We start from the raw sequence: 13,824 nt of genomic DNA on the forward strand, positions 1-13,824 counted from the left end.
TAGCCTATTGTCTGAACTAGAGAGGATTTCGTGACAGCGCATTTGGGCTAGATTCCTTGCTGTGGTGTAACTACAATGAAGGGACTGGAATTACAGAGGGGATTAGTCTGGCACATTTAATTTAGCCAGAGATTTATTCTAAAATTGGTACAAGGCCAGTTGACTGGAGATTGGGGGGGGGGAGGTATAAAATTGCCTTGGGAAATAAACACAGCCAGGAGTGCTTTTGCCCATGACCAATGAGCAGTTGTACCACAAAGCATATTGCTACAACTCCCATAAGCAACCTGCACACCGTTTAAAATGTAATTTTCTCTGAAATGACATTTCCTCTTACAAACAAGTGGTACACAAAATGGAAAGTTGTGTTACTTGATTGCACAGAGGCCCCCAGAAATGGCTTCCATTGGTGATCATGGCATCCTAGTTCCTAGCAGAGATTTAACGCCAGAATCAGCCCCCTCTTGGATGTGGTTGTGCTGGCACAGAATCTCTGTGACAGGAACCAGAATGAGGCTACAGATGGTACTATATGTTTCAGTCTCTAGGGAGGCAAGTCATCACAGAGAAGCCTTGTCTAGCAGACAATCTGATGAAAACAATGGGATGAATTCAACACAGCCCTAAGTGAAAATCTCTTAGCAGTGGACCAGCTGCTTTAGTTTTGCACAATGAAAGGTGCAGAAAGCCAACATGGTTCTCATGGCTGGATGCACAACATATTGCTGTAGCCCCAATGCTTCCTGCAGTGCCAACTTTTTGCACATCATGCTTCTGCTAGCACAACTGTTGTGCAGTATGAAATCCAGTGCAAACATTATCCTTGCCCTTACACTAACGCAACAACCCTTGCAACGGCAATTAGAAAACACTGAATCTGGGTCAATGTCTTCTGGGTGGATAAGTGGGCGATGTAGCTTCTATAGCTGCCCATGTTTGGATAGAACATTTTGCTTCAGTACTCTGTTTGATTGTTTTAATAAAGTGCTGGGGCAAACAAGCTGGACCATCAGCTAGTAATGCACTAGCAACAACAAATATCTGAGAAGGTAGCTAGAATAGCTAAATCAAAATCAACTGGAGGCAAAATCTTGTCAGGCTTGCAGCTTATTGCACTGTGCTTATTGGCGTTATCCTTTCCAAGCATACATGTTTATCTCCCAGGAACCATTTGCATTTACTTGCATGCATTTAACTTGTGCATATTCAACTTTATGTGCATGGCAAGAAATCTAAAAAAAATTAAAAGAGGAGACAGGGTTCTGGGGAAAATGACTTTGGCAGTCCCACGCGCCATTGAGCCCAATGGGTTTTGACTATATGTTATTTTGGCTGCAGGTGTGATTCCCGGAACATAACCCCTGTGTAAGTTGTGGGCCTACTGTATATCTTTGCTTCCTACACTACAGTCCCCTTAACAGGCATTTCTTGCCAAATCTGGTTCCAGTTCTCTTCTACAAATCCACTGCCTTGGCCCTGCATCTCTAATACATGTGATTTTCCAAAGCTTAAGCAGAGGTTTTCAAAAAGTATAAAGAGGGATTTTATAAATTACAAAAGCAATGTGAATAACTGGAGTGCCCAATTAAAGCTACTTTAAAAGAATTAAGAAACTGCTTTTTTTTAAAAAAAGACACAAAGGCAAAGAGTTCTTAGACCTGAAGCCACTCTCCCCCTGTTATATATTCACTGTAAAAAGAAAAAGAGACACACTTAAGTAGGCTTATAATCCATCTAAGAATTTAAGAACTGCAGGGCCAATCAATGCAATGGTTTTGAAGTTGAAAAGGCATCCCATGAATTGTGTTTCTTTAAAAAACAACAACCCAGAATGCTTAGCAAAGTGCTGAGTGGCATGGCACTGAAGTGGGTAAGGATTGACATATAGCTGGGGGGGAAGGGGGCAACAAGCAGGCCCAATCCCTCTTTAAAAAGGAAATGATGGGAATGTGTTTCCTATCTTTGTCTTCCAAAGCCCTACCACTTCACCAAATGCATAAAAATACTGCAAAAAACCCCAAGTAAGATGACCAAAATTAACTACTTTAGAAATGCTGATTCAGTTAAAATTTGGCACTCTGCAGCGAGTGTTGCCTGGTGGTTAGAGGATTCAATAGCAAGGAAGAACGCTATCAGACACTAACACAATCCCACTCCGCTTGAGAAAACTGTTGCCTCGAAAAGAAGGATCTTATAAATTTTCAGAAACAAATGTTGCCTCTGTTCATTAACATCTGCAACAAAAGGCTAATGGAAATATTTTGGTTCCAAAAACTAAAACGGAGTAACCTAAAAAGGAATAAAAACATTTTTTAAAAAAATCAAAATGGAATCTGCAATCTGTATACATACCTTGGGTCAAGGAGGCTCCTCAAAAACTGGAAAAGCAAACATTGATCCTGACAAACAAGGAGGAGAAAAAGTTAATGGAACATTTGCAACGGATATAGCAGTTTTAAACTGTATCAGATGGAAATAGGGGTTCATCTTGGCACAAAAAATACTGCATATCATGCCCCCAGAAACTAAAAAAAACTAGGCCTGCTGTGTATATGAATGAAAATAAAACTAGGATTTGCAAAATAGCATGTTTCAAAGGGTGATCATCATATCATAACCTTTTGTACTTTTATTTAAACCTCCAGGTGAAACATTCAGGCCAAAACAATCTAACACTCAGGAGACGTCTCTTAATTTCCTACATCATTTTTTAAAGTTATTAAGATGTTAGTAACAAAATTATCCAAGAGCTGGACTGTATTCAGTGGGGGACAAATTAAGTTAACTGGTTCAGGAAAAAATTATTTGCCAGCTGTTTCAGTGGCTCAGTGACAAGTTCTCCATCGATGAATGTAATGAGTGCTTAGAAAAACAATTTTAAACACCTTGTCTTGGCTGAGCATTTATATTTGTGCTGCACACTAAAAAGGAAGAGGAACTTAGCAGGATATTTATGAAAATAATATGCTAGTTAGGGACTTCAAAAAGCTCTGTATCAATGCCTGGCCCAGAAAGTAACTTTTAAATGATGAATAGATTCCTTCTGTCCAAACCAGATAGAATGAGGACAGACCTTCATATCCATTTTTTTTAAAGAAGCTTGACTTTTACAACAAGACTGTGATGAGAGAAGCTATATTCTCCAACTGCCCATTTCCCTAGGGACCTTCACCCTAGTCTAGCTCAATATGCCTTCCATGCCTTTCCTCAAAGGGATTAAATAAAAAAGTCTGGAGCAATGGAGTATGGTGGAGAAAGGCAGGAGGTCAACTTAAATACAATCCTGCAAAGCATAACCTCATTCTCTCCATCCATTCTCCAGGATGTCTAATATATAATTAAGGATGTAATCCTATGCATGCCTACTTGGAGTATGCCAATTAAAACTAGTAGGACTTACTGCTAAGCCAACAGGCACAGGATCAGGCTGAAAGAGAGCTCCTTTGCCACTACAACTTTCACAAATTGCCAAAGAAGCTGAAAACTGCTGCAGATAGGAGGACACACTGTGCAAATGCCCTACTACAAAAACGGCTTTTCCTAACAGGAACACTTCAGGACTACGAGAGAGGAGCAGGAGGTAATGGAGGAGGGGAGGAAAATGACTTTGAAGTGGCTCAGGAAAAGCTTTTCACTACAATAAAAAAAAACCTAAAAGTGGCTGATAATGAGGGATTTAAAGAAGAGGGTAAGACTTGCTCTGAACATGGGGGAAAGCATTAGGTAAGCAATACTGTCAAAGGGGTTGGGATCTAGCCTCGCGACTCAGCAGTATAGCCATGTATGCCACATCGGTTGAGCAGATACTGGTGCAATCCCAAGAAAATAAAATTTAGAACATTTTCCTAAAGAGTATGGTCATTCTGTCACTGCTCATGCATAGATTTTGTGCTCCTTTGCGAGACATGCTTTCTCGGCGGCCCCAGTCCTGGTTTGACAATTCGTAATTTTTAGGCAACTGCCCAATGCAGTAATTTGCAGCCCTCTCTTAATAGAAAACTTCTTCTCAATTTAAAACTGAGTTGACACATGTGACACGTTACCTGAAGGTTCTGAATTATTTGTTCAATCTGCTCACTGAAGTGAACTGAAATCAGATCGGCTGCTTTAAAGGGACTCACTGACAGCAGCTCCTGTGCAAAGGTTGAAAAAAATAATTGTTCTTTTATCCCTACTAATGCAGAGATTATACATACAGTAAAATCAAATACCACAGGGCACACTCAGAAATCAATTCTGTTTGAAATATGTTCATAAATCAACAAGGTGATAAAGTGACAGCTAAAAATAAGAGGTTGTTAACGCAGTGGTAACAACTGTTTCTTCAATGAACAGACATGGAAGCTGAAAAATACAGGTTTTCTCTATTCGAAATTCCCACAACCATCTCACTACCATCTATGCACAGGCAAGCAATTTAACTTTGTGCTGAATAGTCAGGATGTTACCAGTATGATAATTGTTTTCAGAGCACATAACATATAGGATAATGGTGTGAACTGGTTTTCTCACACAACTTAATATTTGACTACAGCAGGCAGGCAGGCTTGTTCAGCTAGAGAATTTGGATGTAACATTAGTTGGGGTTGTTTTCTTCAGCACATTTCGACAGGAACAAAGTTCTTCTAGAACAGTGTTTCCCAACCGGTGTTCCGCGGCACACTAGTGTGCCGCGAGACGTTGCCTGGTGTGCCGTGGGAGGGAGGCGGGCGAGTCGGGCGGCGAGAGGCGGGGCGGCGGCGAGGAGAGGCCGCCCAGCGCGGGGCTCTCGCCGTCTGCCTGCCTGGCTGCCTGCGTGGCGCTGACGTCACGGGGCTGTAACGTGCCCCACATAGGCACACGCGGGGCGGTGAGCGAGCTCCCTCCCACATCCCATCGCCGCTCGCTTCGGCCGGCCTACTGGGCTGTCGCAGGCGGAAGGCCTGCGCATGCGCGAGGTTTTCGTGCCTTCGGGATTGCCTTCACGCCTTCCTCCTCCCGGGTCCTTGAGAGCGCGGGAAGCGGCAGCGCGAGACCGGCGTTGAGCCTGGTAGGTATTGCGCTTGCCAAGGCAGTTATTTGGGAAATGAAAACTTGCAAAGCAAGCAACCAGTTCAATCTGAAGTACGTGTATGCTTAATATCCTGTATCTGAAACCTGTTCTGCCCCCTCCCCCACACTTGGTGCCATTTTCATCTACACATGCAGCAGAGTAAGTTGACCCAGAATAGTACCAATTCAGATGGCAGATGGGAGAATGACAGTGCTGAATGCTTTCCCATGTAGAACAGTCCCTGCAAATAAAAACCTAGCATATTTGGAAGAGGGATGCTAGCCTAACCATTACCTTCTATGCTGTTACTATTTTTTTTTTTTTTTACATAAGTAAAAAGTGACCTTTCCCCATCTGGCATGGTGGTGTGCCTCGAGATTTTTTTCATGAAACAAGTGTGCCTTTGCCCAAAAAAGGTTGGGAAACACTGTTCTAGAAAATCAGTGGACCCAATACAAGTTATTTATATACAAAATGTATTTAGATGGAATGTCACTGACATCAACAGAGTTAAATCCAGTTTGAACAATTTTGCTTAACTAGTTTGTAGGCCCAGTTTTCGGGATGTTTTAGCAATAAGCATACATACATTTCATTCAACATATTGTATTATTTTAGTAGATTAGCTAGCAGCTGATACTTCCATGCCTAGTACCTGAAATAATACTGATTACATGTATAGAAATTAGCCAATGAAAGACAGTGGAATTCAAATTAACTCAATCCTGCTTTCATCTTATGAGAACATACCTAGAGGCTAAAAAGCAGCTCTCTTTTTCCACATGCATACATTCCTTTCTCATCCTTACTCTTAATGTTCTCCTCTGGCTGTACTCAGCAGGATTCACAATGAACCTTGCTGATATCTTTATGAATTTTCTTCTCTTCTTATAGCTCCCAAGATGGAAAAAGTCATAACACGGCCTGAAGTATAGCTGTTTCGTTCCTTGTTGTAATATGTTGCAAATTCATACTCACATAACTAGTTTCCAGGTTCTATTTCTTGGTCATGCTGAGCTTCAGGTATAGTACATCCACGGAGGATGTGCACACATTGGACCAACTGTTACATTTCTCCCACATAACAAGAAGCTAGCAGCAGTCCTGCAAATAGGTCTCCATCTATCATTGCCCCTAGACAGGCTGAATTCCTGACAGGGAAAGGAGGAGGACCCCTGCTTCCCAAGCAGAGGAACCCCTCCTCAATGTAGGCAAGGTATTTCCCTTATAAGGCCAGTCATCTTCCCAGGGAAGAGTAACAGAGATAAAACTCTATCATGTCAAACTGACAGGCACTTAACCAATGTATAAAAAGCAACACACTGGTGAATATATTTTTCCCCCAACTGCTTTACTGCACATCGACTCTGTTAACCTTAACAATGGGATTCTTTCAAATGAGTTTGGAAGTTCATGGAAATCACGGGCCTAAGTTACTCACTTATACTTCATGGCATTATTAGGACTAATAAAAAGTAATAATCTATGTCAAAGAGGATTATTCAATTGTGTGTGTGTGTTTATATTCTTAACTGCCTTGTGATTTCCGGATGTAGGATGGTATAGAAATTTTAATTTTATAAATAAATTTCTTTCTGAAAGCTTATAAAGCCATACTTTTTCTATACATTGCTATGGTCACAGTGGTAAGGACTAGCTTCAAGCTCTAGGCTGAGAGCTCTATGGGATTTTCCAACTGATCTTGATATGTGAAGGTAAAGGACCACTGGACAGTTAAGTCCAGTCAAACACGTCTATGGGGTGTGGCGTTCATCTTGCTTCAGACCGAGGAATCAATGTTTGTCCATAGACAGCTTTCCAGGTCATGTGGCCAGCATGAATAAACCGCTTCTGTCGCAACAGAACACTGACAGAAACCAGAGCGCACAGAAACAGCGTTTACCTTCCCACCACAGTGGTACCTATTTATCTATTTGCACTGGTGTGCTTTCGAACTGCTGGGTTGGCAGGAGCTGGGACAGAGCAACAGGAGCTCACCCCACCAGGCAGATTCTTGATCACTGTGCTAACAATGGCTTTGTTGACCTGAGGATGGCCGATTACCAGGGGCATTAAGCTGCTCTGCATGGTGAATGGCCTGAAGGACCCAAGAGGCCAATTCATCACCTGCCAACTCACTCTACATCCAAGCTTACTATTCACAGCTAAAATAAATGCTCTTGTTCAGATTCACTTTGAGAACTGCTGGTTTAGGTACAGGATCAGAATTGGGAGTATTAGAAACAAATGGCTTGTTCCCTTTGTGTAATTCAGTTTTCACTAATAACCTCTTCCTGGGAAGATGGTGTTGGAGGGAGCATGAATAACAAAGTGTGTACTGAATTAAAAGATATTCTGACTAGTGAAAGACAGCTAGAACAAATGGGCCAGTTTGAGTAAACAATTAATATCATAAATCCATAATAGCTATGTCTTTCGTTCCATAATGACTGAAGTTATTATCTAGAGTGCTTTTAAAAAAAACAACAGCTGTAACTATTGCTTTTAGCTGTTTTTTTTTTAAGGTTTCCATTTTTGTTTTTAAAACCGGGCAGAGAGTATAATTTAAAAATATAAATAACCCAAAAAGGGCATGCCACCCAACCTGACTGCCAGATCCCTAATTAGGCAGATAAATTAGGTTTACCTTAAAATGAATAATCAGTTAATCTAAATCATACCTCAATGTGTTTCATAGCTTTTTGCCACACAGACTGTTTTTCTTCTGTGTTATATCCAGGAATGGAGAGTATATTGTGGATATAAGTGAAAACTTCTTCCTTTAAAGTCAATAAATGGGAAGGATGAATAAATAAATAAATCACACACTAATCTGATGGATGTACTAACCCAACAAATCTAAAAATCAACTCCTATATAATTCATTGCATGCTGAACTGCCTTCTAAATGCAAAATGGCAAGGAGAATGTATTTTAGGGGTTACTCCCAGATCAAAGCCTCCTTGAAAATCAAGTACCTCCCCCCCTCACAAAACATGCAGAAGTGAAGATTTCATCTGGATTCTCTCAGTGATTACTTTTGTGTCCATTCAGCCTTACCTTTCTCAACGGATCTCGTAAGTAGCAATCAATTATCTTATCATAGCGATGTTCCCGTTCATACATAAACTCGCAGATTTGATAGCTGAAATAAAACAATGTTATTTATTCATTTCAAGATGTTAGCTTTTTTCAGGTGTCAGAAACTGAAGGGAGCCATGTGGCTTCCAGGCATAACGCATCTTCTGCAAGCAATACATTTTCCTTTTTCTGTCTTAATACTTTAAGGATAGACACAATTCATAAATTTCTTAGTATACATTCTACCTATGGTCAGTGGAAGCCTGATCGGGTTATTAATATGAGAGGCTTTAGATGGTTGTGGTGGTTGTTTTAGAGTGAGCTTCATGGCTGAGTGAGGATTCGAACCCTCCTCTCCCAAGTCCTAGTCCAACACTCTAAGCATTAAACCACATTATTTTTTAAAGGAAAAGGCAGAACAAGGTGTGTGAGATCTCCTTTTAAATCAAATTATCTGACTAGGAGACAGGTAATGAGCTGGACCCCTCCAGGACATGGGTGGCCTAGAAGATATGCAATCTAGTAACATCTAGATCAGGCATCCCCAACCTGTGGCCCTCCAGATGTTTTGGCCTACAACTCCCATGATCCCTAGCTAACAGGACCAGTGGTCAGGGATGATGGGAATTGTAGTCCAAAACATCTGGAGGGCCGAAGGTTGGAAATACCTGATCTAGATCAGTGTTTCCCAAAGTTGGGTCTCCACCTGTTTTTGGACTACAATTCCCATCATCCCTGTCCACTGGTCTTGCCAGCTAGGGATGACGGGAGCGATAATCCAAAAACAGCTGGAGATCCAACTTTGGGAAGCACCAATATTCCAGCAGAGATTTAACAGGCACCCTTACTTAGTAGGATTGGCCTTGTAAGCCAAATTTGACAAGGCCCATGTAACCAAAAGAGGTTCCCTACCGCTGCCTTAAAGCATTTCTTCCCAATGGGAATTGTTCTTACCTTTGGGGTTTCCAAAGGACTTCTAAGACTTTTGGATTGGCGGTAGTTTATTATTTAGTAATTTCATTTAAAACTAGATAATAAATGTACTAGAAGCAGCATACGAAAGCAACACATGATTAAAAAAAGAATAGTGACATTACTTTAACTAAAAGCAGCAGCAGCAGCAAGTGGACTAACAAAATAGTGGTCCAGGCAGATAACAGTGCAAGTCTATGCATATCTTCTTAGTCAAATGGGATCCATTCCTCCTAATTAAATGTATATAGCATTGCAGCCTAAGCCCTCTTACAGGTTTGAGCTATGTGTTTACTCCTGTGATAATGTCCTGGGATGGGTTAAAGATAACAGAAGCAGCACTTACAGGTACAATATTTTCTCTATGGCACATCTACTCCAATGTTTCCCAGTATATGATACCAGAATCAAATCTAGCAGACTGGGACTGGATTGATCTGAAGCACTATATACTTGTAAAAATTTGGCAGCAGAAGTCAGCTTAACATGTTTACTGTTTCAGGCTGTAGACCATACTAGAAACCTTGTCACATGGTTAGACTGTTGTGCAAAGGACCCAGGTTTAGCTGCAATGCTAAAGCAACTTGAGGATGAACAGAGGGCTCACTGAAAGCAGTTGCCAAGCAACCACCTCATGTGCTTTTCCTAGTTCCATCCAGCCATTTCCTGCAGATAATGCCAGCCTGGAGCTTTCAGACTTAGCCAGCTTGGATGAAATTACAGGAGCAATAGGCCCCATCCCCATTAGGCACCCTATTGGGATCATCTGTGTAGAACTAGAGAAACACAAAAGAATGAAATTATAGTAGGAACAATACTAAGGAGCACCATCACACACCATGGGTAACAAAGGAGGTTTATACACACACTTGGGGAGGCCAGAGATCCACTGCAAAATCCAATAGGATCTACACAATATAAAACCAGATTAAGTTTATGCTCCACATAAGGCTGTAACAGTGTCTGGATACCCATAAGGATGTGGCTTTATGATTATCTGAAAGAGCAAGACAGGTGACAGGATAAAAGGGAAGAAAGTGATAGGAAATGGTTTAAAGGGAGACAGAAAAACAAAAAAGCCTTACAATTCAGCTTTTTCTGCCATGTGAATGAGTCTGTTCTCTTCAAACTGTACTATGCCTCCAGCTTGGAGCAATTCTAGAAGAACCTATAAGCATTAAATAATTATTAGATGCTGTGTTTATACCTGGACAATTAAGAGTTCCCAACGTTCTTGAGCTATAGACTTGCAGATTGTGCCCATACGTGAGCATTTTCAGATACTGAGAGCTACACGGAGTGCCTACGAGCTCTGAGCTAGCGTTTCAGTAACACGTGCAATCACAATTTTATGTGCTTGTCTACTGGCCAACCAATATCACAACAGTTAAACACATGCAAAGCATGGGAAACACTCACATGACCTTTGCAAGATCTTGTACTAGCTCAGAATAGCAAGACCTCTCCTCCTCCCAGAGGGGAGGGGTTGTGAGCTGGAGCCGGTTCCCGCGTCAGCAGGGGGGGACCCGTGCCACGCCCCTGCTGCCAGCCAATCGGCCTGGCTCGGGGGTGGGGTTTAGCCACACTTAAGCGGCCGCGGCAGCACTGCGCCCTCACTTTGCTGGACGGGGTTGAGTCATGTGTAGATTGTTTGATCCAATGCCTAAGCCAATACCACTCACATGCTGTAACCAATAAAGTTGTGGCCTTATTTAACCCATTAACCTAAAATACATGTGTCCTTGTATCTTATTTATCCCTAAGCGGGTGGCGGGTCCTCAACTCACAATATTGCATGGGAAATTCCAGGGGGTTGTTTTGACTATATATGATTTCAGCTTTACACGCTACCCACTGGAACATAACCCCCCCTCCCCAAGATGTGATCCTACTGTACACATTGTTTTCATTCTAGTTGGGGCCCTTTCCTCCTCCCCCACAAAAATCTTTTCTTTCCTGTCCTTTCATTTTTAATAAGAAGCCTAGGTTAGAACCCTCCTCCCTGTCACCATGGTTTTATATACGCATACACTTTCCTTATGGGTAAACATTTAAACATGTCACTTCACGTCTGCAATCTGAATTAGTACAGCTTGGCAATAGGCACCTCTCCCAAAGCTTCCAATCACGTTTTGACTCAGATAGCTGTCTTGACCAAAGCCCAGCTTGTTTGCAAAATGGAAGCTATAATGTAGTTTTGTGGTATCAGTGTATTTTTGGAGGCTTGGTATCAATATTTTTGGCTTTCCACTTCCAAGCCTGATCCATCTCTTACCTCGTTCACTTGCTCCTTGTAATTCTTTCTACCACTGCACCTTAAGGTTAGCATATATCCTTGCCCCATAAAGGTAACTTTCCTCTACTTTTCCTCTCCACCTACTCAGACACAGCCTGCCGTGCTCTCAGTGGCAGAGCATCTGCTTTGCAAGAAGAAGCTCCCAGGTTCAATCCCCAACATTTCCAGGTAGGGCTGGCAGACACCCCCATCTGAAAACCTAGGGGGAGGGGGGTCCTGTCAGCCACTGTAGACTATACTGTGCTAGATGAACGGATGGTTATCCTGTATTGCAGCGGTTCACAACCTGTGGGTCCCCAGATGTTGTTGGACTACAACTTCCATCATCCCTGAGCTCTGGCCTTGCTAGCTGGGGTGATGGGAGTTGTAGTCCAACATCACAGGTTGAGAAAGGCTGCTGTATTGCATGTGTCTTTCTGAACTGCCATTGGACAATCAAGGCAGGGGACAAAGTTCTCCCCATAACTGCTGCTGCCCCTTTCTCCCCACCCTCCATCCCAAACTCTTTTTCAAGTTGGTGGGGAAAGTAAACCATACAGAGATGTCATCTCTTGGCAACGCACTCCCTTTTCTTTCCAATCAGCTTCACTGGTATTATTGGCGGCAGCTGCCCATGCATTATGGGTGCAGTTTTGAGCTGCATTTGCTCACACCGCAGATTGTGCTTTCAGTGTGGCTGATCTGCATTGCTATAAAAATATTCAGCTATTGTTCATCTAACGATCATGCAGATATTGCCCGTTTGCATTCATAAACATACAGGTTGTCTGTTGCTCTCCAGCTGCTGACTTCTTAATCTGTGAGGTGCCAGTTTTACTGTTGCTGCTCGATAGTCTGATCATACTTAGCAATGACCTTCCCTTCCCTAACCATCCACCAATCTAGCAGCAAGAATTATTCGTCTAAGGATTCATACCTGCTGTCTCTCAGAGTGCCGTGAATCATCATCAGGACTGCAGAGAAATTCAAGGACCTGGACGGGAAGCAAACATGATTACAGAGATAGGGATATAGATGTGCATCTTCTTGTTGTATCTCAGAAATATACCTTATCAAATGCTTCTGGGAGAGAAAATTCTCTAGATGACTGGCACTACTATACCATTTTGGAGAAGTAGACCCATCTCCAGAATGCCTGGAATTAATTTTCTGATGTATGAATTCAGCAAATAGAGAGCAATATAGCAACCACAAGTCTCAGGTTCTACTTTTATCTTCTGTAAGAACAGGAAATCTTTTTGGGCTCCACAGGCCAGACTTGAAACCACAATGACTTCAAAGCACCGCATGCTTTGTGGGGATTTCAAAGCACTACATACAGCTAATACAGTTAATACAGTAGGTTTCAGCTCTACCACCCATCTGCTGATCAGCGGTAGAAGAAGAAAAAGAGTTTGGATTTGATATCCCGCTTTATCACTACCCGAAGGAGTCTGAAAGCGGCTAACATTCTCCTTTCCCTTCTTCCCCCACAACAAACATTCTGTGAGGTGAGTGGGGCTGAGAGACTTCAGAGAAGTGTGACTAACCCAAGGTCACCCAGCAGCTGCATGTGGAGGAGCGGAGACGCAAACCTGGTTCACCAGATTATGAGTCTACCGCTCCTAACCACTACACCACACTGGCTCTGGTAGGAATTGAAGTCTGCTTTCCTTTGTCAGTCCACACTCTGGAGCACACTTTAAGGCTCCCAACTATGCACTGGCAGGCGGGTCTCTACCTGCCCTGCTCCAGACATCACATATGATCTCTGGTGTGGAGCAGGTGGGTGTAGCTTGGAGGGAATGGCTTTAAGGGCCAAATTTGAATCCCTGGTGGGTCAAGTCTGGGCTGCAGACTGGATTTTCTGATGTTCTCTAAATCCTCCAACATGTATCTTGGTCTCTGTTGCCACTTAATCTTTATAAAATCACTGCCATCAGATTTCTCATGCTTTATATCCCATTTTTTGCACTGTTAAAGAAAGACATGATACACAGTCCCATCATTTTATATTATGGCATCACATAATGTGAGATTTTAGGCACTTTGTAAACAAAATACTCATAGTAATGAATATTAATTGCTTAATATAGGTATTATGCAAAATAGTCCTGGAAAAATGATCTTCTAGTTGTCTGTAAGCATATATACTTTGTTTTATTGAGTAATTTAAAAAATGAAAGAAAGAAAAAACAAAATCAGCAACAGTCCTTTCCCTTTTATTTGTGCTCCCCCCCCCCTTTTACCTGGTCAAATAGCGTCCTATTTACAAACAGTGTGTTGTTGGGCTTAGCAAGCTGTCGGGCAAGGAAAGTAAAGAGACATCCAACTTGTGAGGGGGTAAAATCAGAATTCTCCACCATAACCTAGTCAAGGGGAAACAGCTCAATTAATTAGGTTATCCCATGTTATCACTTAACATACATGAAACAGAACAAATAATTGGATACAAACTATATCC

The 13,824-nt window shown here is 42.1% G+C and overlaps 1 protein-coding gene across 4 annotated transcripts in view; it reads right to left on the reverse strand.

Moving 5' to 3' along the window:
• VPS8 (VPS8 subunit of CORVET complex) overlaps positions 1-13,824 on the reverse strand; it is a 90,527-nt gene that overhangs the window by 34,568 nt on the left and 42,135 nt on the right. For all 4 annotated transcript variants that reach the window (XM_082221703.1, XM_082221704.1, XM_082221701.1 and 1 more), the window contains 7 exons: positions 13,610-13,729; positions 12,298-12,354; positions 10,171-10,253; positions 8,093-8,177; positions 7,714-7,812; positions 4,044-4,133; positions 2,353-2,399 (listed from right to left, as the gene is read on the reverse strand). In XM_082221703.1, the coding sequence (XP_082077829.1) occupies positions 2,353-2,399; positions 4,044-4,133; positions 7,714-7,812; positions 8,093-8,177; positions 10,171-10,253; positions 12,298-12,354; positions 13,610-13,729 (581 nt within the window). The remainder of the gene's footprint in view (positions 1-2,352; positions 2,400-4,043; positions 4,134-7,713; positions 7,813-8,092; positions 8,178-10,170; positions 10,254-12,297; positions 12,355-13,609; positions 13,730-13,824) is intronic.

Source organism: Podarcis vaucheri, assembly GCF_965113315.1.
Source record: "Podarcis vaucheri genome assembly, chromosome: 5".
Lineage (NCBI taxonomy): Eukaryota > Metazoa > Chordata > Lepidosauria > Squamata > Lacertidae > Podarcis > Podarcis vaucheri.